We start from the raw sequence: 25,147 nt of genomic DNA, 5'->3' as shown, positions 1-25,147 counted from the left end.
CTACAGTCCCTCCCACAGGAGGCTGGCCCAGCCGGCCTTTAACCCGCCTTGCTCCCTGGAGTGTCCCTGGGCAGCTGGGCCTTGTTGGCGTTGCACTGTGATATGTCCGTTTTCAATAAAACAGGTTTGCCAGAAGTAGCTCAGATAGCTTACAACATCTATAACGGCCTGTGCTGCAGTTTGTAAGGCAATCACGCAATGGCCAGGCCATTTGGGAATCTAGCTTGTTAGCACCAAGTCTTGTAATCCATTAACTTAAACTTCCTGGGCCTGTTCACGTGCTACTTTTGACAAATTTGGGCTTGCTAAACATATTTCTTTTGTCTCCCACTCCTTCAACACCATGGTGTTTCATCCTTTTCAGACACCATGCTGCTTCTCTCCCAGTTTTTCTGCTGTGATGAAAAATAAGTCAATAAGTAGGTCTGAGTGCTGTGTAGTTGCACAGTCTGTCCGTAAGTGCCAGTGATCAGCTCCTGAGTGCTAACTGCTTTTTGTAGCTCCTGACCAGAGGTGACTCTTTTTTTTTTTTTTTTCCCCCTTGAAGTGTGGTTACCTGCACTCAGCCCTGATCTAAAAAAGGGCTCGCTCCAGGCAACGCAGCCCAGCCCAGCCGAGCTGTCCAACGTGCCTGCTGCCAGACCGGGGCTGGGCGGTCGCTGTGCGTCCTGGCGCAACAGTGCTGCTCCCTGCAGGGCAATGTGCAGCCTCGCAGGGCGGTGAAAGCAGAGAGATTGCTCAACTTCGTTACACCCGGGCAGTACCAGAAGCAGTATGCGTGTTCTGAAAACGAGGGGATTCAAAACCAAGCTGTGTGTTGTCATTCTCATGAATGGGTCAGAGGTGCAGTGGTGCTGCTCTTGCACCCTACACCGGTTGTGGGCCTGCCTGAGCCAGAGGAATGTATTTTCAATGCCCTACCAAATTGATTGGTTTCTTTACTACAAAGCTATCCTGTCTGCCCTTTGACTTCAGTGAAGATCCAATTTCTTCCCCTTTAGTGACAAAGAGTTCTGTTACGTAGCTGTGCACTCAGCAATAAAAGACACCTCAGCACACTTCCTCATTGTGAACATGCCTTTAGCTTCCCTGTTTGACACTCCTTGTTCCAGCATTGAGGGAGAGTGAGCAGCCAATTGTGCTACTTGTAATTTTATGTTTTGTCTGCTAAATACACTTTTCACTATTTCTTGTTCAAGGGCCTTTTATGTACTGGTGATGATTCGTACTGTTATGTACCTGCGTGTTTCTGGACAGTTAGTGTCATAAATGCTTGTGCTGGCTCTGCTTCAGCTGCTGTAAACAATGTTCTCTGTGTTTTGCTAATGTCATCAATGGCTATTTGCAATTTGCAGGTCCAAAAACTTACAGTTTTGGTTCAGCAACAGATTCCAGTGCTGCTGCAAATCTAGATAAATCTGTTCTTAAGGCAAGTATATTCTTCAGGTAAAAGAACTTTAGTTTTCATAGTAGTCTTTTAGCTGAGTGAATATTTCTTCAGCTCTTCTTCAGTATCATGTTATGCAGGTAAACTACATTCATGTATTAGATGTTGACTGTCTTGAGTTTGATATGTCTGGGATATTTATGTCTGGGGTTTTGAGTGTGCTTTAAGAAATTTGTGTAAACAGGGCATGCAGAACTGTTAAGAGTTATATTTGGGCTTGTGCTGTATGTATGGATTATTGTCAGTGGAAGTACATATTTTGTACAACAACCTTAATGGTGATTAAAGCTCAGTCCATGACTTTAATTATGGTTTTACTAAAAGTCATTTTTAAGTCATATAGGAAGAAGAGTGTCACAGGTTGTAAAATAGTTTGATCATGAGGATGCATCAGTTCTTGTAAGCAGAGGAGAAGGGCCTTGTTCTTTCTGCTAGACTTTTTATTTCCTTACACTATTTCCCTTGACATACTAAATTTCCTTGAACATGTTAAAGGACCTCTCTGCTTTAATGAATGGACTCTTCTATTTCAAGTAAAAGCATACAGCTTGCAAAATAAAAAGAAAAAACAAGTCCCTTTCATAAGAAATGTTTACCAGACTTAATGGAAAGCTTGAAAAGTTGGTATTTGAGTGTCAAGAGATTTCTGCATTCTTATTTCCTTAGCTATGAAGAACATTAATGTGTCATAAAAAATTGTCATGTGTTGCTTTGTATCAACTGATTTTCTCTGTCCAGGTAATGATAAATGGTAATCTGGAGAAAAGGATTATTGATGTAATCAATGACCACAAAAAACAGAATGATGACAAAGGAATGATTTCCAAAAGACTTACTGCTAAGAAACTACAGGTAGATTTTAAAGTGTTGTTCTCCAAACATTTATTTAGAATAAAGACCTTCTTTTCTGTCATTCAGATCATGTGTCATACTACACTTCTCCATGCAATACGAGCCAGTGTAGCATGCTTTCCAGTACTTACATTAGTGATTAGTGAGTGGAATCAACAAGCATGCTTCTTAGGAAAGATACACCCTTATGCATCCAGTGGCTAAAATTGGAGTCTTCGGACAGGATAAGAGGAATAGAACTTAATCTGGGTGTTCTGTGTTTCCTACATCTTGTGTTCCGTATAGCTGGAAAATTGTAGGCTAATCTTTTTAGGTAGAAGATATGTTCTGTACAGAGGCTGGAATGTAGATTTATTTATACATATGCATCATGTTTACAAGTGAAATACAAGCTCTGTATGCAAACCAGGATTTTTGACTCAGCCTTTTGCTATATTAATGTATGCTGCTTAATTCCATTTAATTCCAGTTACCTGCAGTGTGAAAATAAGAGTTTACAAGCCTATATTAGACTAACAGACTATCCAGATTAAATGCTAATATTTTGTGACATATTTGTTTATAGGATGTGTACATGGCTTTACAGAGATTCTCCTTTAAGACTGAGCACATTGAAGAAGCAATGAAAAATACTCTTTTATATGGTGGTGATCTTCACTCTGCACTTGATTGGCTGTGTTTAAACCTTTCTGATGGTGAGTATGGTGATAGAGAGTTGATTACAGTTTTTCACAGAAGAGTAAAAGGACCTACTCTGGCATGGAAAAACTTTGTACTAATAATTAAACATATTGTTTCACTAAGACTGGTAGTCCTCACAGTGTTCCTTTCCTAAATGTGCTGCTGACTGGGCCTGGGATATTATTTTAGTGTACAAAAACTTCTACAGCTCTTGTTCATACTCTTATTAAGTTGAACAAGCAAATGATGCCTTATCTAAATGCTCGAGCATGATTTTATTTCGGGCATACTGGTTTCAGGTCCTTCTAGTTGGCTCGCAACACACTTGAAAAGATTTAAAGTAGTTATTATTGACATATTCTGTGACGTGGGTTTTTTATTTTGAAGATGCCTTGCCTGAAGGTTTTAGCCAGCAGTTTGAAGAACAGCAACAGAAACCTAGAGCAAAATTTTGTTCTTCTGTGTCACAACGTGAACCTGCACCTCGCTTAGTAGATAAGAAAAAGAAAGAAAATAGTCCTGAAACTAAGGTAATCTGAGAAATTCGTGTGCATTTTACTGGGGCGAAGAGAGGGCAAAGTTTCCTAAGATACATAATGCGCATTGTTTTCTGAGACTGATGTGAAAAACTTCTGCAAATGTAGTGTGATTAATAATTGTCACTTGCAGTATTTTAACTAAGGTGGTCACTTGAAGGTAACGTTTTTTTCATGTGAAGTGTGGAAGGGTCTCCAGGTTTGTGCTGAAGCATGGCTTAGTTTTCTCCTGGAGTGGGTTCATCGTGTCTGTTGCGGGCGGCACTCAGTACACAAGTGTGTATGTTTCCCTTTGCCTCTGCACTTGCACTGCTCTGACTTCTGTGGTTGTTGAATAGTAAACATAGAAATAGAAAAGGTTTCTTGCAAAAGCGTATTTTTTTCACAGCAATTACAATCCTTCAAGTGTTAAAATCTATGCAAGTATATTGTGGGGTGTTTACCCTTGCTGGAGAAATTTGTTCCATGGTTTTTTGTTATTTATGCCGTAATAAGGTTTATATATAAAATCTTAAGCCGTAGTTCCTAGATACTGTGATGAAACAAACAAAGAAAGAGACTTTGATGCTTTGACGTACTGGTATTCTAATTTTTGTTCTTCTTCCTAGGAGGCAAACGTGGGGAAAGAGAAAGAAGTGAGTATGAAGGAATGGATTTTGCGGTATGCTGAGCAACAAAGTGATGAAGAGAAGAATGAATCTGTGAAGGAGACAGATGAAGAAAAGTTTGACCCAGTAAGACAGAGTAACGTTTCATGGAAGTCTTTCAAAAACTGATACGTCTTGTACATATGCAAGTAGTGGATGTGTTTGTTAAGAATTGGTTATTTGATGCTGTTTTTCCATTATCTACCTTTACATTTGCAGGCTACCAAAGGGGAAATGTGTTGAAACATCTCCTTTTCTAAGTTGTTTTTCCTTTCTATTGGTTGTTTTGTTTTTTTTTTTTTCCTCCTGGACTCAAAGTATTGAATCTATTGTGCTGGAAAGGAAAAATCTTATTAACATCTTATTCAGATTATAACAATTACATTATTATATGTAACTAATAATTCTGTTTGAAACAGAATGAAAAGTATGTACATTTGGCTGCCAAGCTTTCAGAAGCTAAAGAACAAGCAAGCATTTCCAAGCAAGACAAAGACAAGCAAGGCCAGAAGGTAGCACAGGAGAAAATAAGAAGAATTCAGCAAGGTAGAGCTTTGCAAATTGCCTATGTTTTATTTTGTGGCCTGCATATTTGTTAGACAAGTAAGTCCCTCATTTGGTTTCATCATCTTTTTACACTACTCTGTGAATTGCAGGCTTACCTGACTCTCTGTTCCATGTGGGTCAAATTCTGAAAAGTCAGTAAATTTTCTGGGTTTGGGTGCTCTGTATAAATTGATACAACAGATCTTTTACTTTTAAAGAATAGATGCTCAGCAGCTGGTGAGTGTAAATTGTATTCTCTCTCTGACAGAAATGGCAGGACTTGAAGAACATCCAGTATTTAATCCAGCTGTAAAGATGTCAAGTCAACAACAAAATGAAAAGAAAAAAGCTCCCTCACCACAGCCTCAAGAAACCACTTTGAATTTGAGCTTGCTTGAAAAACCCAATGGTGCTGCAAAGGAGGACAAAGGTGTGTTGGAAATGGTTCAGTACAAGCTTGAAGTGTGCCACAAATTTCCAGTGTCAGTTCTTGTTTTTCTAGATAGCATTGCATTGTAGTGCTGAATAATCGAGCTCTGATTTTGGGAAAAGTGAGTGGCTACCCCACTGACCAAGTGACTTTAAAGGTTCTTTTTTTGTTTCAGGAGATGGTACTGAAAGCTATTTTTGGCCATACTGTCATGCCTAAAACTTTGACTTTTTTTTTTAGTTATAGGGGCAGTTACTGTTTTTAAGGTTTTTTTTTTTCCTTTTAAGCTATTTCCATTATAAACACTGAAACTCTTACTTTATTTTCTAGTAATCAAACTTCAGTGAAGGTCGTTAATTTATTGGGTGATCAAAGATGACAAACAAAATATTGCAGTTAATTACCTGCTAGATACTTCTGTGGGAAAAGCAGGAATTAGTCATGTATCAGTACCAGTATTTCTTTGAAACATTTCAGCCCATACTGCTTTCTTGCAAAAATACATTTGAAGAAAAGGTAAAAATATTCTTTGCTGTCAGAGGAACATAAAATAAATTTGGGGAGGCTTAATGTCTTTTTGTTGTTGTAGTGAAAAAGAAAGAACCACTAGATGTAAGAAATTTTGATTATAGTGCTCGAAGCTGGACTGGTAAATCTCCAAAACAGTTTTTGATTGACTGGTGTAGGAAGAATTTCCCTAAGAGCCCAAATCCTGCTTTTGAAAAGATTCCAGTTGGAAAATATTGGAAATGTAGGTACGTATGTGTTTCCTATAAATTTTACATTTTCCTTTTGGTTCATTTAAAAATAAAAAAGCTGGCTACTACTATCTTGTCATCTTGATCCAGATTTATATGAATATAGCATTTAACCTAAACTGTTTTTTAGTCCACCAGGGAGGTATTTCACTCTGATGAGGTCTGCAAAAATAACACTTAGGCCAGACACTATCACAAAAATAAGACTCTAGCGAATGATCCCGTAAAGAAGGGATTAGTTTTTAATTCTGTACTGCTGAATGGAAGGTTCTGAGGCAAACCCATGAGATAAATTTGGACAATTAACTTCTGGTATTCTTTTTCTAAGTAATATATTAAATCATTGTTTTTAAGCATATGAATACCAAAAACCCCCTGTGGACTCTTTAAAATAAAACAGAAATTACAAATTTGTGTAAAAACTACTATAAGTTTGTAACTAAAACAGTGCAGTATTGGTGATTTATTATTTTCTCCTAGAAAACAAGTCTGTAATATAGAGATATAAAGTAGTACGTTACCACATACAAATAGACTCGACACAGCCTTACAAATAAGTAATGCCTCTTGAAGGAACCAGATAAAAGAACCTGTCTTCCATCTCCAGTGAAAACCTAGTAATATACTGTCCCACTAACAATATAAGCAATTGCATTGCTTGACTGGCTGGCGTATATCTGTTAAAAAGATACCTGCCTCTCAGGAGATCATTCTCTATCATCTCAATCTTATGCTAAGTGGCTGCAAGCACACAAATATTCTTCTAAAACAATTAACCTTAGTGGTTGCCTGTGTGTGTATAAATACTGTGGATTTGAAGAAAATAAAGACCTCTACTAGGAGGAAAATTAAAAAAAGTCACAAATTCACTCCTGGAATCTACTGCTGAAAATTTTGTGCTATTCAATCAACCTTTATCCGCTGTTGAGTAACAAGGTTTCATGTGGACTAGTTTCTGTATTTGAATTTCACTTGTATGTTTTAAACATAAACATTAGCAGGTGTGCTCTTTATGTACATAAAAAAAATTAAGAGAAAGGCCTGTTTAAATTTCTCTTTCAGGGTCAGGATTACCAAATCATCAGAAGACGTAATGGCAATGTGTCCTACAATTGTAACAGAAGACAGTATGCAAGCACAACATTTAGCTGCTACTTTGGCACTCTATCATTTAACCAAAGGACAAGTAAGATTTTCACCAATATTACTGCTCTTAACCTGGTATCTACCTCTGCACTTATTTCTTATAGTATCTGTAGTTAAATTCTAAAAAGAAAGTTCAATGAAGTGTTTCCCACTAAATTTTCTGCTTGTATTCTTTGTTAATTTGTGATTGTATAAAATCATGCATATATATTGCAGCATACAGGGAGGAAGTTTTTTGATAGTTTTTTCAGTGTTGTAAAGAATGCAAGCCAGCTGAAGATAAAAAGTGTATGGTTTGTTTATGTTACTGTTTTCAGACTTTCTGTATTTAGAAATAACTCCCTATTTCATGGTTTTTTTTTCATATCTTTTGCCACTCGGATTCATTTACGCTTAAAATGATAGTGATACTGCTAACTAGTAATAACTGAAATTTTCTTTTTCCACCTGAAGTCAGTTCATCAATTACTGCCTCCTACCTACCGAGATGTCTGGCTAGAATGGAGGGATATTGAAAAGAAAAAGGAAGAAGAAAACAAGATAGAAACCAACAAACCTCGTGATAACTTTATTGCTAAATTATTAAACAAACTCAAACAGCAGCAGCAGCTACAATCTGAAAATGAACCAAAAGTATCTGAGGGTCCTGAAGATTCCTGGGAAAACTTAGTTTCTGATGAGGACTTCAGCAATCTCTCCCTTGAGGCCTCAAACACAGATAATTTGGAACCTTCAAGGATTTTGTTCAAAAAGCTGCAAAGTTCCCCCGGGTACCAGAGACTTCTGAAAGAGAGACAGGAGTTGCCTGTGTTTAAGCACAAATACTCAATTGTAGAAACACTTAAAAAACATCGAGTAGTTGTTGTGGCTGGTGAAACAGGCAGTGGAAAGAGCACCCAGGTGCCCCACTTCTTATTAGAAGACTTGTTGCTCGATGAAGGATCAAGTAAATGTAATATTGTTTGCACACAACCCCGAAGAATCTCAGCAGTGAGTCTGGCAACGAGGGTTTGTGAAGAGCTGGGCTGTGAATCGGGACCAGGAGGAAAAGTAAGATGCATCTGAATTGCTTTTTCTAGTTTTGATCAAACACGGGGCTGGATTGTTGTTACAGTGTGAAAACATTAGTTCTTACACAACCTAACAATCAGATTTATTTTTTTTCCTCTGGAAAGAGGCTTCTTGCTATGTCAGTTGTTTCTTCCAAATTGTCACCTGTCAGCCTCTGGATATCCGTGTATGATTTCTGGAATCTTTGTACAGTGACTACGAGCAGGAGCATTTCTTTCTGGGGGCGCTCAAACACTGGGGCAGATTTCCCAGAGCCTGTGGCATCCTTATCATTAGGGAGGGATAAAGTTCCCCTGAAAAAATCTCTAAGCAACCCAGCCTGGCACTGAACAAGGCCTCTTCCAACGTAAGTTATTTTGTTAGTTGAAGAAAAACAAGGTCCTGCATGTTCTGTGGTAGTCTACATGAGCAAAAATATTTTTGTTTAAGGAATTTGAAGGATGGTGAAAGTACACTATGTTTACCAGCTCCTTGCTACTCTGGACAAACTTAGTTGTAGATAGCAGTATGTTTTCCCTTTCTTAAATGAAAGTTTATGTATGAAAAAAATGTGGTGATCATTCAGCCTCTGCTGTGTCTGAATTTAACTATTCAAGTCTCGCTTCATTTAGAATGTCTCTAGCTTATATACTGTTTTAACATTCCTGTATTTTTAATATCTTTTTTAAAGAATTCTCTGTGTGGATATCAAATTCGTATGGAATCAAGAACAGGAGAAGCCACCAGACTACTGTACTGTACCACAGGTGTCCTGCTTCGGAAACTTCAAGAAGATGGTCTCCTTTCAAGTTTATCTCATGTTATTGTAGATGAGGTTATCAGCTATTGCTATTCTGCAGAAACTGTAATTATTCTCAGCCTTGACTTGTACTAAAGCCTTACTATAGATAAGTTTTTCTAATTCTAGGTACATGAAAGAAGTGTCCAGTCTGATTTCTTGCTAGTTATTCTGAAGGAGATCTTGCATAAACGTTCAGACCTGCATCTGATTTTAATGAGTGCTACTGTAGACAGTGAGAAATTTTCCAGCTATTTCTCACACTGTCCTATCTTAAGGATCTCAGGGAGGAGTTACCCTGTTGAGGTAGGTAGATGGTTCTTTGATTATGCAAGACACTTTGATTCAGTGTCTTACACTTACACAAGGGTTTACACACTTATGCTTCTTAAACTTACACAATGTCAAAGACTGTTTTTGCCTGGTTAGTGCCCATATGAAATACACCTATATCACTTTTTATTGCCAAACACACATGCCTTAAATATGTGCTTCAAGGACTTGTAACCTTTTTTCTTTTTGAAAATATGAAATAGCTTCAGTGCTTCAAAGTACAGAGTTCTACTATTTTTTTCTGATGGATTTGTTATTGATTAAAATCAGTTCAGCAGTGACACTTTGATTTTTCTCTATTCAACCTATGTAGAAAGGAAGACATGGAAGAATTCCCCCTTGTCCCCATGCAACTTTGTCATTACACTCTTATGTGTGTTTCTCATGCATGTTATATAGACAATGGTAAAGGCAATGTGGTGATCACGTGGAGAGGCCCATTAACAAACCTATAGCAGCTCTGACATTAGGTTTTCAAAAATCGTAAGGAAGATCAAGTTGAAACTTGCAAGGTCTATTGCAACATGAAGAGAAGAGCATGCCCTGTTCTGCTTTGTATGTAACCTTTAAAAAATGAAGAAGGTGTTGGTTGGTTTTTGACATGCCTCATATTTCTTCTATGAATTTTCACTTAAAGATTTTCCATGTTGAAGATGTAATTGAAGCAACTGGCTATGTTCTGGAGAAGGACTCAGAATATTGTCAGAAGTTCTTGGAGGAAGAGGAGGAAGTAACAATAAATGTTAGTAGCAAAGGAGGAGGCACTACAAAGTATCAGGTAAAATAAGCATTTTTGGGTTTAGCTTGGAAATGTTTATTTTTTTAAATATTATTTTGTCATTTTAGTTCTTCTGCTGTGTAGATTATTGCATAGAGCTTTTTAGATTAACAGGCTGTAGCTGATTTTGTAGGTACTCTGCAGTGACAACTGTATGTGCTTTCAGATCAAAGTTTTTGAAGGGGAAAGTATATCATAGAATCATGGAAAGGTTTGGGTTGGAAGGGACCTTAAAGATCGTCTAGTTCAATCCCCCTGACATGGGTAGGGACACCTCCCACTGGACCAGGTTGCTCAGAGCCCCATCCAACCCAGTCTTGAACACCTCCAGTGATGGAACATCTACAGCTTCCCTGGGCAACCTGCTCCAGTATCTCACCACACTCCTAGTTGAGGAACTGATATAAATCTATATCTTTATATGTGATCTAAATTTAGCCTCTTCCAGTTTGAACCCATTACCCCATCCGTATGAATGGGCAGCTTAATCTGTTCATCTCAACTATCTATGTACATTGGGTAGATACCTGTCTGCTCTGACTTGCTCTCTCAGAGTCTCTGCAGGACCATTTAGCAGGACCTGCAGAACCACAAACAGTGATGCATGTGTTGAAAAATATGCTCTCACATGCTCTGCTGCTTGGTTTTTTTTTTAGGGTGATAGTTACCCCATATGTCACAACAGCATCCTTTAGTTGAAGCCCAAGTGCTCTCCTGTGTGCTGCTCTTTCTTTGTGGTGAATTTCTGTGGAGTCTTCAGTGCAGGAGGTTATGTGATGGCAAGCTTCCTTAAGTGCACTGATTAACAATTAAATAATTTACAATAGTGCCACTTAACACAGAAGCCTTATGCTAAGTATCTATCTGTAAAATGTTAGTAAACAACTAAATTGTGTGTATGTTCTGTTAACTTTCCCTTCCTTCTCCTTTTCTCCTGCTCCAAAAACGCTGTAGGAGTTACTACCTAATTAGCAACCAGTAGCTGAGCAGGGTGAGGTGAGGGAGAGGAGAAAGGAGAGACTAGTTTCTTATACATCAAAATAGGAGTTTTGAAAGCATAGAGGCCATTTTAAATTGTTACCAACTTGATGTCTGGGAACTGCTTTAATTTGGAAAACAGACTTTATAGTACTGCTTGCACAGACATTTTTTTTTATCTTTTTTTAATCTATCTTAACAGTACTAGCTTTGTATACACAGGTTGTGTATTATGTGGCTGTGATTTCATCTAAGTCACACTGATCTTGGTGGGAAGTTGGTCAGTTAAATGTCTGTTACCTCATTTTCTGTTTTAAGAAACAAATTAAAATAATGACAAATTTACCTTCTGCTTTCATATATTCTTCTAAAGCACTAAGGATATGATTTTCTTGTCTTCATTTTTAGGAGTATGTCCCAGTCCAGTCTGGATCTGGTACTGATTTGACTTCTTACTATGCAAAATATAGCAGTCGTACACAGCAGGCTATCTTCTACATGAACCCTTACAAGATCAATCTGGAACTTATTTTGGAGTTGCTTGCATACTTAGGTACAGTCTACTTCTTAAGAAGTTTGTATACTTGGGACTGTCCTTTGGACTTACTTTCCAGTGCTTTCTACTGATAATGAAGTACTCGACTTCACTCTTAGGTGAAATGTCCTCAAAATTGTTTACTACGAGGCCCAGAATCAGTTCCTGCTCTCAGGTGAAGCTCTTTGCAAGTGCATGTTTGTTTTAACTATGTGCCTGTACTGTGATATTCCAGATAGAAGTCCCCAGTTCAAGAACATTGAGGGTTCTGTGCTGATCTTTTTACCAGGCCTTGCCCATATCCAACAGCTGTATGATCTCATCTCAACTGATAGAAGATTTAACTTGCGTGACAGGTAATGCAGATTATTTCTATAAAGTTAGTAGTTTAATTAATAAGTTTGATGGGTTTTAAGGTTGGCTATTCTTAAACAGGGAAACTGGTTTATATTTCTGAGTTGTTTGTGCTACAAAGGTATTTTTATTATCTTAAAATGGTACAAGAAAAAATGACAGATACCTAGGCACAGTATAGTAATAACTATTTTCTTCTGACTTTATTATTCAACAAATTACTTAATGACAAAGCATTTCTTTTCCACTCTTGGAATGTGGAACCTGCCATATCTGGGATTTAGCTTTCTGTGGCTTATTGTTTATGTGGAAGTGACTGCTTCCTGAGAAGGGATTCAGAGAGTAGACTACCAAGAAAAATGGCATAGCATTGTAGTGACTAATAGTTTTGAAATTTGTCTTGTGGGTAACAAAGTTAGCAACGTGATGGCGTGAATAGAACTTCTGGAGTCAAATTCTAAAGATTCATGGACTAAAACGTCAAGGTCTAGAATGGAAGGAAAGTACAAATCTCTGTGGCTGTCTCGTCTCTAAAGGCCTTTATTACTTGAGCTTACGGTTGCACATACTTACAGTACTGTGCAAAGTTTCAGGAATGGTCCTTGTCTTGGAAGCACAGTGCAAAGAACTCGGGTTTGTGGACACAGAGTTCCCTTTTAACTAGCCTATTGATGTAAATTAACCTAGAGTTCTGCAGTAATAGTATTTTTCCTGCATTATTACCTAACAGAACATCCGTGTGAAATAATGGTGTTATCTGCTCTTGATGTTGTGATAAAACACTGAAGCAGACTTTCATACCTGCTCATACAGTTTTACTCTTTTGAGTTTCCATTCTAGTGGCTTTCTGCAAACTTTTGATATCATTCAGGTCTAAGTTTTTTACAGTGTCTTAATTTGTTAAGTGTATATTTATCAGTGGTATTTGTTGTTCTAGGCACAGGTTGATAGCTCTGCATTCTGTTCTTTCAACTCAAGATCAAGCAGCTGCATTTACAATACCTCCTCTTGGTATTAGAAAGGTATGATATATTTTGGGGGCAAAGTTCATCAGTGAAAGGAGAAACTTTCTGTGAGTGCAAGTCTGAATTGTTTAAAATCAAGTTATACAGAAATTCATAACCAGCAGTTGTTCCTGAAATTCTCTTGCTGCAGAGAATCGATTCTTCTGCTTTGGTACTGTGGAACAGGGAGAAGTTAGTGTGCCGTGAAAATCTTCACAGTAATCACTCAACTTTTAAGACCTCATATTTTCCTGAGAGCTTCTTTAAACATTGGTGTCCTGTATTTTAGCTATAGCTGTTATTTAGGAAAATAGTTTTTCACTTACTGACAAATAATCTAATTAAACATAGACTCATTTTGGCAGGTACTCGCTAGTAATTATTAAAAAAAAGTGAATGTTAAATTCTCAGTTTAACTTTTGATTCCTCAGTAATTGGGGAAGACTGAATAATTTTCCAAGTCGTGTAGCTTTAAAAGATTTGCTTTGTGAGATTATTGAAGGAAACATTCTGGGTAAAAAAAAAACTTTCTCACTAGACCTTTTCTATAATATTGACTAAAAGGATGAAAGCTGATAGACATTTCACAATTCTTTTACTTATATTATGTTACTTCTTTTCAGATTGTTTTGGCAACCAATATAGCAGAGACAGGTATTACGATACCAGATGTTGTTTTTGTAATTGATACTGGGAGGACAAAAGAAAATAGGTAAGAGTTTCATTTTCATCAAACGTACTGTGGTTGCTGTAAATATTTGTTGGTTAGTGCTTCAAGAATTTTGTTGTATCCTTACTAAAACGATAGTTTTGGACAAAAAGAAAAAGAGACACTGAGCTCACTGAACAGCTTGCAGTTTGGGTACAAGTTTGGAATGAGTCTTTGGAATTTCAAATGCCGTAAAGATCAAGGGGAGTCATTCACAGATACAGAAAACAATTATTAAGTAGTGGTTTAAAAATAAAATAGATCCTTTTTGTATTGTCTCAGTATCTGGAAGGCTTTTTTTTTCCACTTTAAATGTGAAACACCCCACAGAATGTGTTACAAAAAACAATTCTGAATTGCCACGTAGCTGAAATAGTATAATAGCTCTTCATTTTCCAATTTTTACACTTCTGTTAAGTGAGTTGTATTCAACTCACTATATCTGTGATGTACATGTCCCCTGGGTATGCTTAGTTTTCTAAATACTTTCTAAACTAATTATTTTAAATAAATACTTTTTAGATACATTATCAGTATGCTGGTATTTAAGGATACATATCAATTTTAATTTTGAAATCTGAATGGGTGTTTGCTTTACAATTTTTAAGGTACCACGAAAGTAGCCAGATGAGTTCCCTGGAGGAGACCTTTGTCAGTAAAGCTAGTGCTTTGCAGCGACAAGGAAGGGCTGGTCGTGTTAGAGATGGATTCTGCTTCCGAATGTACACAAGAGACAGGTACTGTAAAACTAGTCAACAAGATTTTGTAGACCACAGAAATATTTTTGTCTTTTTTCTGTGCAGAACCAAGAAGGCTGGTTGAAAACCACTTTAATTACTGCAAACTAGAAAGATTGAACTGTAAAAAAAAAAATAAACAAAACAGAATTTTAAAATCTGAAGAAAATGTTATGATAGTCTTTGCTAATGACTTTTAAAAGTTAATTTTGCTCTTAGTGTCTCTGTAGTGTGTTTTGGGAAAAAAAGTCATGATTACTAGAGAACTGCAGCACCAAGGAATTGTAGAAGAAAGCTTTTGACATCTACTGCCCTGCATCGAATATACACAGACTTTACCTCCTGAAGTTCAAATTTTTTATGAGACAAATCTGTAGTTTTCTGAAGTGATATCTCTATGCATAAGAGATGGGGAAGGTATTAAGTCATATAGCACTGCAGAATTAGTTTCTGTTACTGCAGCAGAATAACCTTTTTCTTGCCTGTCTGAGAGTCTGAAGTGACTTTCAGCTAAGGTGCAGTTAAGGTAAAACTTTTGAAGTAAGCAGTGTAGTATGCATCTTAGCTACGTGCAAGACTTCCAGTTTGAGAGGTATGCATTTTAAGAATCTGTTTGAAAAACTGGAGTCTTATTGCCTTTCCCTTTCTTCTACTAAAAATCTTGCTTTCCAAAATACTACACATGCCTTAATGTAAAGGTTGGAGCTTACCCATACATTAAAACATGTGCCATTCACTGTTTTGCCTCTCAAAAGAATACCTGCAAATAATGTGTGTGTGAAACCTAAGTTTATAAGGCAAAGAATAAATGAAATATCTGTGATTCTATGTCTTTTACATTGCAGATTTGAAAGTTTCATGGAATATTCTGTTCCAGAAATACTACGTGTGCCTTTGGAGGAATTATGCCTTCATATTATGGTATGATTTTGGTTTTGGAATTACTGGCCTTGTTAGCTAAAATATTAGGTAGGATGGCCCTAATCCCATGTAGTTAGTGGGGCTTCTCCCAGCAGGGCTGGGGTGAACCCAGTGCCTGTGTGCTGGAAAATCCAGAGCGTGGTGCTAAGTGAAAATCGCACAGCATGGTATTCCGGTTTACCTCAGAGTGATAATTAAATTATGAATTCTGTTTAAGGAAGCAATTATATTCTTGCTTTCCCCGTCCTGGGTGAGCAGGATATACATGGGAAAACTAGCAACGTGGAAAATAACTGCCAGGTTGAACTCCTTCTCATCCAGTTTGAGAGTCTCCTGCTCATCTGTGAGAAGATAGATCACACACTTCTCTGTGCCACAGGGAGTCTTTCCAAACAATGAAGTTTTGTTAGCCTAATGTGGGATGCGTCTGTGTTTTGGGAACTAAGAGGCTGGCTTAGAGGGGAGGAGATGTGGGCTTTTGATTGCAAGAACAGCTCTCCAGTTTTCTCTGTAGCTACTACAAAAGACTTTTGCAGTACATTTTTATGTTGCAATGTATGCCCGTTTACTCCACAGAAATGCAATCTTGGCTCTCCTGAAGATTTCCTTTCCAGAGCATTAGACCCACCACAGCAGCAAGTAATTGGTAACGCAATGAACCTGTTGAGGAAGATTGGGGCTTGTCTGTTCAATGAGCCCAAGTTGACTCCCTTGGGCCAACACCTTGCAGCCCTTCCTGTCCATGTAAAGATTGGCAAGATGCTTATATTTGGTGCTATATTTGGCTGCTTGGATGCTGTGGTGAGTTTGAAAAAAAAAAAAAAAAATCTACATTAAAAAAAAAAAATGGAAAAAAATACATGTATAGCAATGCTTAACTTTTTACAATTAATTTGATTTCTTGTAACATGGTATTTTGAAAGGATGATGCAAGAGGCTAAAATACTTATTCTAAGGTGAGGTCACCAGGACATCCTGGAGGGGAACAATCTGTGTTCTTTACAAGTGGGCTCAATGATCTCAAGTGTTTTGTCCAACCTAAATGATTCCATGATTTTAAGCTCCTAGATACTATTCATAGGGGAATAGTGAACCTTGGTCTCTGGTTCTGTCTGTTATGATCCCAGGCAGTATGACACTTAGAGAAAAAGCCTTTTTACATGTGAATTAGACCAACCTGTATTACCACATAGTTTGTGGGCCAGTAGCATGCTGATGTAAAGTTATTGTGAGTTAATTATGTGATAACATTATATGAAGACTGTGGCATAGTTTAGACTTTCACCTAATCTATTCTGCAAATTAGAAGAGAGCATGGGAATGTTAGCTGGTAAAAATTGGAAGTTAATATTCTTTGTTCTCTCAGTATCTTCTGTTAATGTGGTATAGTCTAAAGCAGCTGTTCAGTCTGACCTTCACTGTATCTATTGGGTATTGCTCTGTCACTTGACAAACCATTTCATATGAGTTTTGAGATATAATATGTTTTAATTGTGTCTAAAAGGCACTATGGAAGAATGTCTTTAATACAAACAGATTCTGAATTCTGTGTAGGCAGTTCTTACTGTGATATGTTTTCCTTGAGACTTAGTAGAAAAGAAAGTATCATTAGATATTACTGTTAAAGAAAATTTAAAGCTATTTGTGTGGTAAACCTGTAAGCTTATAATAAAATAATCTGAAGTGGTGTGCTTTACTAATTGCAGGCAACTCTGGCTGCTGTTATGACAGAAAAATCCCCATTTACTACACCAATTGGTCGAAAAGATGAAGCAGATCTTGCGAAGTCGTCTCTAGCAATGGCAGTTTCAGACCATATAACAATCTACAATGCCTATCTGGGGTAAATGATAGTTCTCCTGTGCTTACAGCTAGATGCAGATGATGCTTAAACAGTGTAGGTCTGTAGAGAATCCTTAATAAGCATCTTCTCTTGAATTGCTTGCACCTGAAGCTTTTCTCTTCAGAATAACAATAGATTTCCAAGTACTGTAACACAAAAGGGTTGCTTGTTTAGTTATCTTGTCCCCTAACTCCTTTTAGTTATGCTTGCACACTTACAGAGATCTACTGTCTGTTTAACATACTGTTTAAAGTATTTTCTTTGATGTTTGTGGTATGCTGACCTGAATATCCTATGTTTGAGAAACTACAAATGTATATATTATAAAATTACACACGTGTTTTTTTCTTAGAAAGTTACCACTAAGTCTCAAAAACCACACCTGAATTTTGTTTCAACACTCAAGACAGACAGAAGTGTATAATTTCTGAGAGAAAATTACCCTGTATTTTTGATAGTATCTATGAAATATCTGTTGCAGGTGTGTTCTCTGGAGTGCTCTTAAACCAGTGGCATTAATGCCACTTATTTCTAATTTTGAGTAGAGAATGGTGACCAATACACAGTATTGTCTTTTAACTTACTAACTCTTTCCTATTGTTACATTTTGATGTGTTCTTTTTGCTGTAATAAGACAGAATTTTCTCCTTAGGTGGAAAAGAGCTCGACAAGAAGGAGGATATCGTGCTGAAATGACTTACTGCAGAAGAAATTTCCTTAATAGGACTTCACTGTTAACTCTGGAGGTAAACCAAAATATGCTATACCACAATTATTATTTAAACAAGACAAAACCAAATGGATGCAGGAGGTTGATGAAATCCACACCTTCAGTCGAGATGGCTGTGTCTGCATTTGAGTTTCAATTTTCACACTGTTGGTGTGAACATCTTTGCAGTCACTGCCATTGGAGAGGCTAGTCCTTACTTTCACCAGAGAATCAAAACTTACAAACTAAAATACTTAGATTATTATTTTGATATCAAAGAACAGGTCTGTTAACAGTGAGTTCAAAAGATGAGCCAAATATGTAAATAGCTTTTTATTTTTGTTGAGAAGATGTTTTACGTGATCTTTCATATCTAAGTTTGGGTGAGTGAGCTTTCCAAAGCAAAAGTGGATCGTTGATGCAAATGTATCTTTTTGTTTTAGCTACAGGTGAGGGATTTAGTATTTGCAGTATAATAGTGCCGTGTATATAATCCTGTATTCCAGATAATGCTTTTCTCATAGAAACAGCCCGTATTCCAAAGTGGTTGCAGAAAATGCAAGTGTTTTCCTAGTAAGAGATTTTTTTCTGCTGGAGAGCATGAATATTTAGGATGGAATGTCATTGCCTGCTGCTGGACTGGAGTATGTACCTTTTTTAATTCAGATTTTTACTAATACCGTACTGGTTTCAGGATGTAAAGCAAGAACTTATAAGGGTGGTCAGAGCAGCAGGTTTCACAGCACCTACAACACAGCGTGGATGGGACGGAAGTGGATCCACGCAGTCCCTTTCTCTCCATGAAATAGCTCTTCTTAAAGCTGTGCTGACTGCAGGGCTGTATGACAACGTCGGAAAAATAATGTATACAAAGTCTGTGGATGTTACAGAGAAGCTGGCTTGTGTGGTGGAAACTGCTCAGGGTAAAGCACAAGTGCATCCCTCCTCTGTAAATCGAGACTTACAGATGTATGGATGGCTCCTTTACCAGGAGAAGGTATGTGAAAATAGTGAATGTAGCTGATAGGTTGTGTGAAGGGTGGAGTTAAGCCTCTAATATTAAATAGTATATGCCATTGCAAAGTATATCTGAATGTATTGTGCATTGTAAAGGTTTTTATGATCCTCAAGTCCATAAAAATGAGTCAGATGAGTGCTGATGAAAAAGAAATTAAGGCTCGAGATCATGCACAAATCTGTTTATGTTGAAACTGGTAGCTATAAATGAAACATACCTTTCTGTGCGTTGTTTAACTTGCTAGTGTAATTGACTGTTTTAATACAGTGCTGTTGATTTTAATGTGATCACTTTAAGCCGTAATGCATAGTAGTAACACTTCAAACTGCTTTTTCTTTTTTACTGTTGTGAACACACTACGGTTTTGAAACTTAGTACAGGCCTTGCACATCCCCAATAATAACTTCATATAGCAAATTTTGTAGTTGAATGCTGAACTTCCTAACTGTATTGCCATTTTTACCCGTCACCTTCCTACCTGTCAGAACTGAAAATTTTGTCAGCTATTGGCTAAATTAGAAGTGTTTCATCATTAGTTACGCTTCTGGTACAACAAAACCTTGACAGCAGCTTTACTGTAGAGGAGGAAATCACATCACATTTCTTAATGCTTGTGAGGCAACAGTCTTTTTTTTGGAGAGCTGAAAATACTTACTGCCCCAAAGAACCCTTTAGTGTAAAGGCAACACAGCAGCTGAGGCAGGTGAGTTATTCCATGAAGAGTGGAACAAAGCCTGCATTTCTGCAATGTGAAGATGCATTTTGTTTCCTTTTTTCCCCACTACAATTCCTTCCCATCCCATTCTGTCCTTATCTGAGAGACTTCGAAGCCAGAAGCAGCATATACTGAGCCCCACAGTTTGATCTCTGTGTGTGTACACATGTGCCACATTTATTCAGGAAGGCCTGTGTGTATGGATACAGATTGACAAACCAGCTGCTGCCAGGAAGAATGTATAACAGAAAAGTTCTACCTGCCTTTTACTTCAGTAGGTTTATTAATTTTGATGTCTCATGTCCGAACAGCAGTAAGTTAACATTACCTCTCTGTTTGAATCGTAACAAAAATAAAAATAAAATTGTGCCTTTTGCTAATTTCCTATTAGCAGATAAGCCTGTCGCTCATTTAGACGTGATGTATTTTATGTGGTACAGAGCAGACAAGTTGCCCGTGGTTCTCTGTGTACAGTGACTTGTGTTTTTTGGATCTTAAAAGGAAATAAAAGTGTCTATTTGGTTTTAAAGCTAGCAATCGAATTTGATGTTACAGATTTTTGTGTGGTTTGGGGTTTTTTATTGTTTTTAATGCTTTTTTTTTCAATGCTTAATGTTACTGGTTTTAATGCCTGTGTTTGTTTATATGTAGGTAAGGTACGCTAAGGTGTACTTGAGAGAGACTACTTTAATATCCCCCTTTCCCATTTTACTTTTTGGAGGGGATATAGAAGTCCAGCATCGGGAGCGTCTCCTGACAGTTGATGGCTGGATCCATTTTCAGGTGTGTTGTGGTTCCATGGGCTTTTATATGACACAGCTGGTGTACAAGCTTAACAAATCAGTTTGCTTGTAACAAATCAGTTCTCCCTCTGTGAAGAAAGTTGGTTGTTCTTTCAGAGAAGGTAGTGGAAATGGCTGTAGACTAAACCTGGTTTTATAGAGCTGATAGATACCAAAAGTGTCTTAGTGTGATATTTTATGTTACCTTTTTCTACAGTCACATAAGGATGTATTTATCTTTAAAATACTATTTGGTTTGCTTTATACACCAGAATTATTTGGAAAAGAAAAAAAATCCAAATGGAAAATATCTGTTTGCTTGGGCTTGGAGTGTTTGGCATTTTTTGTTTGTTTGCTTGTTTTTTCTTTCCAGGTGAAAAAGTCTTATATGGGAATGGGAAAAATTAATGCATTTTGTTGGGATATTTTTTCAGGCAATTAAAACTGGTCATGCCAAAATCCTCTGTAAATGGCAAACATTGGCTCTCACTAGCCTGCCAGCTGCTTGGTCCCAATTTTATGGGCTCCTGTGGGCACTGAGCCATAATCAAGGAAGACTATCATCTACCACAGATTTTAGTTTTTTGCAATTTTGTGATGCAAGCAACCACATAATTGAATTCACTGGTTACCGGGAATATGGAATTCTCAAAAACCCTTGTGGATTTATTGGAGTATTTTTTTGTGGTCCCTGGGTGGCTACAGGTTGTGTGGTTGCTGGGCCAATTACATCTTGTAGCGTATTTCAGAATCGCTGTTTTTCTGCTGGGATGCTGGGTGCACATAATTTTGTTGAATGGGTTCTAAAAACAAGACCCACTCAGAAAGGCCCACTGACATAATGCACTCATGGAATAGGATAAAAAAAACCTCCATTTGTCATGTAAAGTTACAAGTTCCCTCTACCCATTCAACATAAGCAGTTATGTTGTATGTCCCATGACAAGCTGCTGCAGTGCCTGAGCCACAGCACCGCTGACAGCACAGGTAGTTTGTATGTGATCCTGGACATGAGCTACAGGTGTCTTAAGGCAGCCCAGGAGACTGCAAATATGGGGAGTTAACCTTGCTGGGTTAATAGGGGCTAGCACAAGAGACCTTAATGCATCTTCTCATACATCACTTGTATGCAGGCTGCTTTTTGCACAGAAGCTGCAAGATCAGAGAACCCTGAGCTCTTAGTAACAAGTGGATCTCCTCTTTACTGTGGGTCTATGCCATTGGCCCAGTGAATAGCCCGTGCAGTTAATGAGTAGTTCTGTTTGCATGGTTCAGTGGTTAGAAACCCTCCAGGGCCCCAGTAGCCTCCTGCTGCTTGCTTACTTGCTGAGATTCGATCCCTTCCCCTGAGGGTGACCTCCCACACTTTCCATCACAGACTCCTCCATATGCCTGGAATACTTCTCATGTAACTTTGCTAATTCAGACAGGGACCACAAGTGGAGTGCACAGTAGTGTTGAGCATTACCATCTCCCTCAGATGAGACTTTGGTTTTAATCAGCAGTTGTGCAGACATGGGTGTGGGGGGAAAATCAGAATCCTCCACCAAAATGTCACTGCTATTGTCCCAGATGTCTCCACCCTGTGTTTCAGGATCTGCACAGTGTACTAATTTGCAGATTTGTTCAGCTGAGATTGAGGATGGTATCTGGCTCAGTAAATGATTTAAGTTTTTTCTGTAATTGCCTCTTTTGTCTTTCAGCTGAGGCCAATAACATTATTGAAAAATCCCTGATTTTCTGTATTTAGGTTTCTGTTTTCAGTCATGAGGGTACCTACCTATGTTTACAGGTTCCCTCAGTTTTCCATTTCAAAAGCAAGTGACGCATTCAATACTTCATTTTCAGACTTCAAAGTATGCAGTAGTATACTCTGCATTTGCAGCTCTCTTGGGAAGAGGAGAATCCTCAGTTTCTTTTTGCACACAAGATAGGCAAGCCCCAGTAGTGTGCATACAATTCCTTTACCTTTACCTTGTCTGATGTTTTTCTCCCTTCTGCATTGTTCTACCTGCTCTACCACTTTGTTCTAAAATTTCTGGGCCAGTTCTATTCCAGCTTGAGATAGTGCACAGCTGTATTTTTGCAGGAGTTTATCCATGGCATTGTGTCTGTGTTGCTAATTTACTTTTTTCTTAAGGGTAAGAGTGTGACATTCAGCTGCCAGAGCTCCAAGGACTTGCACTAAGCAGTTTTACCTGTTTCAGAGCCATGCTAAGGACTTGCACTGAAACAGTTTAAAAGTTAAAACAGATAAGCCTTTTTATTAAAGCAATAGATACAATCAATTTGGAATTACTGTTGATAAATGCACTAACTGCAAAAGGAAATGAAGCTCAGGTTAGTAATTCCTGGGTAACACCTAGTGCAGTTGGAGGCAGCAGCCTCTGTAATAGCACTAATAGGTAACAGAAATGCTGGGAAAGGTGTAACTTGTATGAATGCATAGTTGTTACCAAGAGCTTACCCTGTCTTGTGTAGCAGAAGAGGAGTACAGCCTGCTGACTGTCTCTGCTAGGCCTTCACTCTTCTCCCCCCATCCCTCCTCCACCCCCAAGAGGTACTTGCTTCATGAACTTTTTTGTACGTCTTGATCCCACCTGTCTCTGCCATCTAGGTAACACTCAGCAAGATTTGGGTGGAGAGTTGACTAACATGCTCATATATTTAGTATGTACTCTGTTGGGCTCATTGGCATATTTCGGGCTGTACATTTAAATATTAATTTTGCTGTTAATTAGGCAGAGGTCTTTGCTCAGACACTACAGCCTTCAAAGGCTCTGAAAGAGCAGTTTGCTTTTGTTGCTTTAGCTAAAATGGGACCATCTTATCTTCACAAGTCTCTGTCCTTCAGCCGTGTGGCCGGCCAGCTCAGCCGTCTCCACCTCCAGAGATAGCACAGGAGTTTCATGGTCACAGACGTTTGAAACTTTCTGCCAAAGTGGACTAAATTGGTCACATCCCTGTCTCATGGAAAGCTAGACTGTTAGCCCAAAGGTGCTGAGCAGAATATGTTGCATTTTGTGCCCTTTTATTATTTTTACAATAATAGCTACTTATTGTAGCACAGGCAGTATATAGACTAAATAGACTGTAATAGGGAAGGAGGGATAAAATGAAAGATTCGTGGAAAAGGCTTCACCTTTAGATACCTAAATTCATGGTGGGATTTAGGAGTGGTTTGTGAACGCTTTCTTAGGAACTCAGGCACACCTCCTGAGAGGAGAATACGTAGATATTTAGTTTCAGGTACAAATTAATTTTGAAAAAAGCACTTTAAGTAGGTCATTGAGTAAATTAATAATTCTTCATTTCTGTTTTCTTCATTTGCTGTTTGTGCATGATCTGTGTGGGAAAATATCCTTTGTTACCCTTCTGAGCTGCTGTCCTTAAAGCTTTGATACTAGAAACAACAGGTGGCTAAAGATAAGAGGACATGAAGTAAGCTCTTATGCTTAAAATTATGTAAATACATCCTGTTTGCAGGAATCTTGTTACAAGCTTACATGTAGTCTTTCCATCTGGGTTTTGGTAGAAAATGCCTGAGTAACAAAATTGTTTTCTCTGTTTTTTGTAGGCTCCTGTAAAGATAGCAGTGATTTTTAAACAACTCAGAGTTCTCATTGAGTCTGTTTTGAAGAAGAAGCTTGAAAATCCTAAGATGTCTCTTGAAGGTAAGTTTGTTACTGCATTGCTGACAGTACTATTTGTTAAATGGACCTTGTGGCAAATTTGAGGAAGAGTTAGCACACTTCATCCTCACCCAATAGGGTTAGTGTGACTTGGATATCATTCCATTATCTTGAGGTACATACTAAAAGTCGTTATTAATCCTACATACATTACGTGTCTGCCTCCAGTATGAAGGTCTGCACAACTGCTGTTGTAAAGATACCTCTGATAATATTCAAGGTAGTGGTAGTAGTGGTGAGACATGAGTCTCAAAACAGAAGTAAGATTGTGTGTGATGAACCTCAGGTCATGGATGAATTTTAAGTGTTACACAAGTTTTCTCACAATTTAGGTTAGTGGTGGGAAACTGCACGTTGGCCCCCAAAGTAATGGACAGGGGAGCACAGTTTAAATTTTGGATGCTGGATGTTGAGGAGAATATTGTGGCTGGGGAGGAAGAAGGGGATTTCCTGTGTGCTGATATATCTGCAGTTAACCCATCACTTTCTCAGTCTCTTTGTGAAATACTGAAATGCCCACAAACAGCTTACTCAGTAATTGTATAACCTTTCTAGTGATATACTGTGGACTTACTGTCCGCCCTTTTCCTTCACAAAATGGGAATTGTTTGTCTTGGTTTAGGGCCTAGGATAGCCTAAAACAAAGATTTTAAGTTTCTTGCAAGCTAGTCTTGTGTTCTAAAGTTCTTGGGGTTTGGGAAACAGTTTTTAAGCTCGTTCTTTTCTTCTCACTGTGTTTTCCTTTCCTAGACGACAAGGTCTTACACATCATCAAAGAACTGATAAAAACAGAGAATGGAAACTGAAACCAGAAATCAGTAAGAAACCAGAGGTGCAGTAATGGCAGGGGAGATACGCACTCCAGCTTATCTGACAGTGTTTAAATGCTTCGTGTGGTTGGTATCAGCCATGATGGGCAAAGACTGCATGACTTCACATGGACTTTACCTTTCTCCCTGTTGTTTTTAACAATGAACACTGAGTATGTCTAGCCTTTACAAAATATTTGGTGCCATTTGTCTGACTGTATGGACAACGGATGGAAGCAGTTTCTTTTCAATATAAGAATTACTGTGGCCAATTCCTCTTTTGTTTAACATACTAATCATGCCATCACTGGCGGTGCAGACTGTAGCCATGATTGAAG

The 25,147-nt window shown here is 38.0% G+C and overlaps 1 protein-coding gene across 1 annotated transcript; it reads left to right on the top strand.

Moving 5' to 3' along the window:
* Nucleotides 1–1,355: 1,355 nt before the first annotated feature.
* DHX29 (DEAH (Asp-Glu-Ala-His) box polypeptide 29) lies at nt 1,356–24,806 on the top strand (the record flags this gene model as incomplete). The annotated part of the gene is made up of 26 exons (XM_008944739.1): nt 1,356–1,429; nt 2,186–2,299; nt 2,865–2,994; nt 3,368–3,510; nt 4,125–4,250; nt 4,583–4,709; nt 4,978–5,139; nt 5,729–5,894; nt 6,960–7,083; nt 7,497–8,093; nt 8,785–8,928; nt 9,022–9,198; nt 9,863–10,003; nt 11,390–11,534; nt 11,752–11,872; nt 12,808–12,892; nt 13,498–13,586; nt 14,192–14,320; nt 15,166–15,241; nt 15,818–16,042; nt 16,948–17,084; nt 17,737–17,830; nt 18,488–18,790; nt 20,178–20,309; nt 23,886–23,982; nt 24,751–24,806. Coding segments are annotated over 26 exons (3,914 nt in total), but the record flags the coding sequence as incomplete, so codon positions are not given.
* Nucleotides 24,807–25,147: the final 341 nt, after the last annotated feature.

This window comes from Merops nubicus, unplaced genomic scaffold, assembly GCF_000691845.1.
Source record: "Merops nubicus isolate BGI_N331 unplaced genomic scaffold, ASM69184v1 scaffold12157, whole genome shotgun sequence".
Lineage (NCBI taxonomy): Eukaryota > Metazoa > Chordata > Aves > Coraciiformes > Meropidae > Merops > Merops nubicus.
Note: the sequence above shows the minus strand (reverse complement) of the source record. Positions and strands in the feature narration are given on the sequence as shown.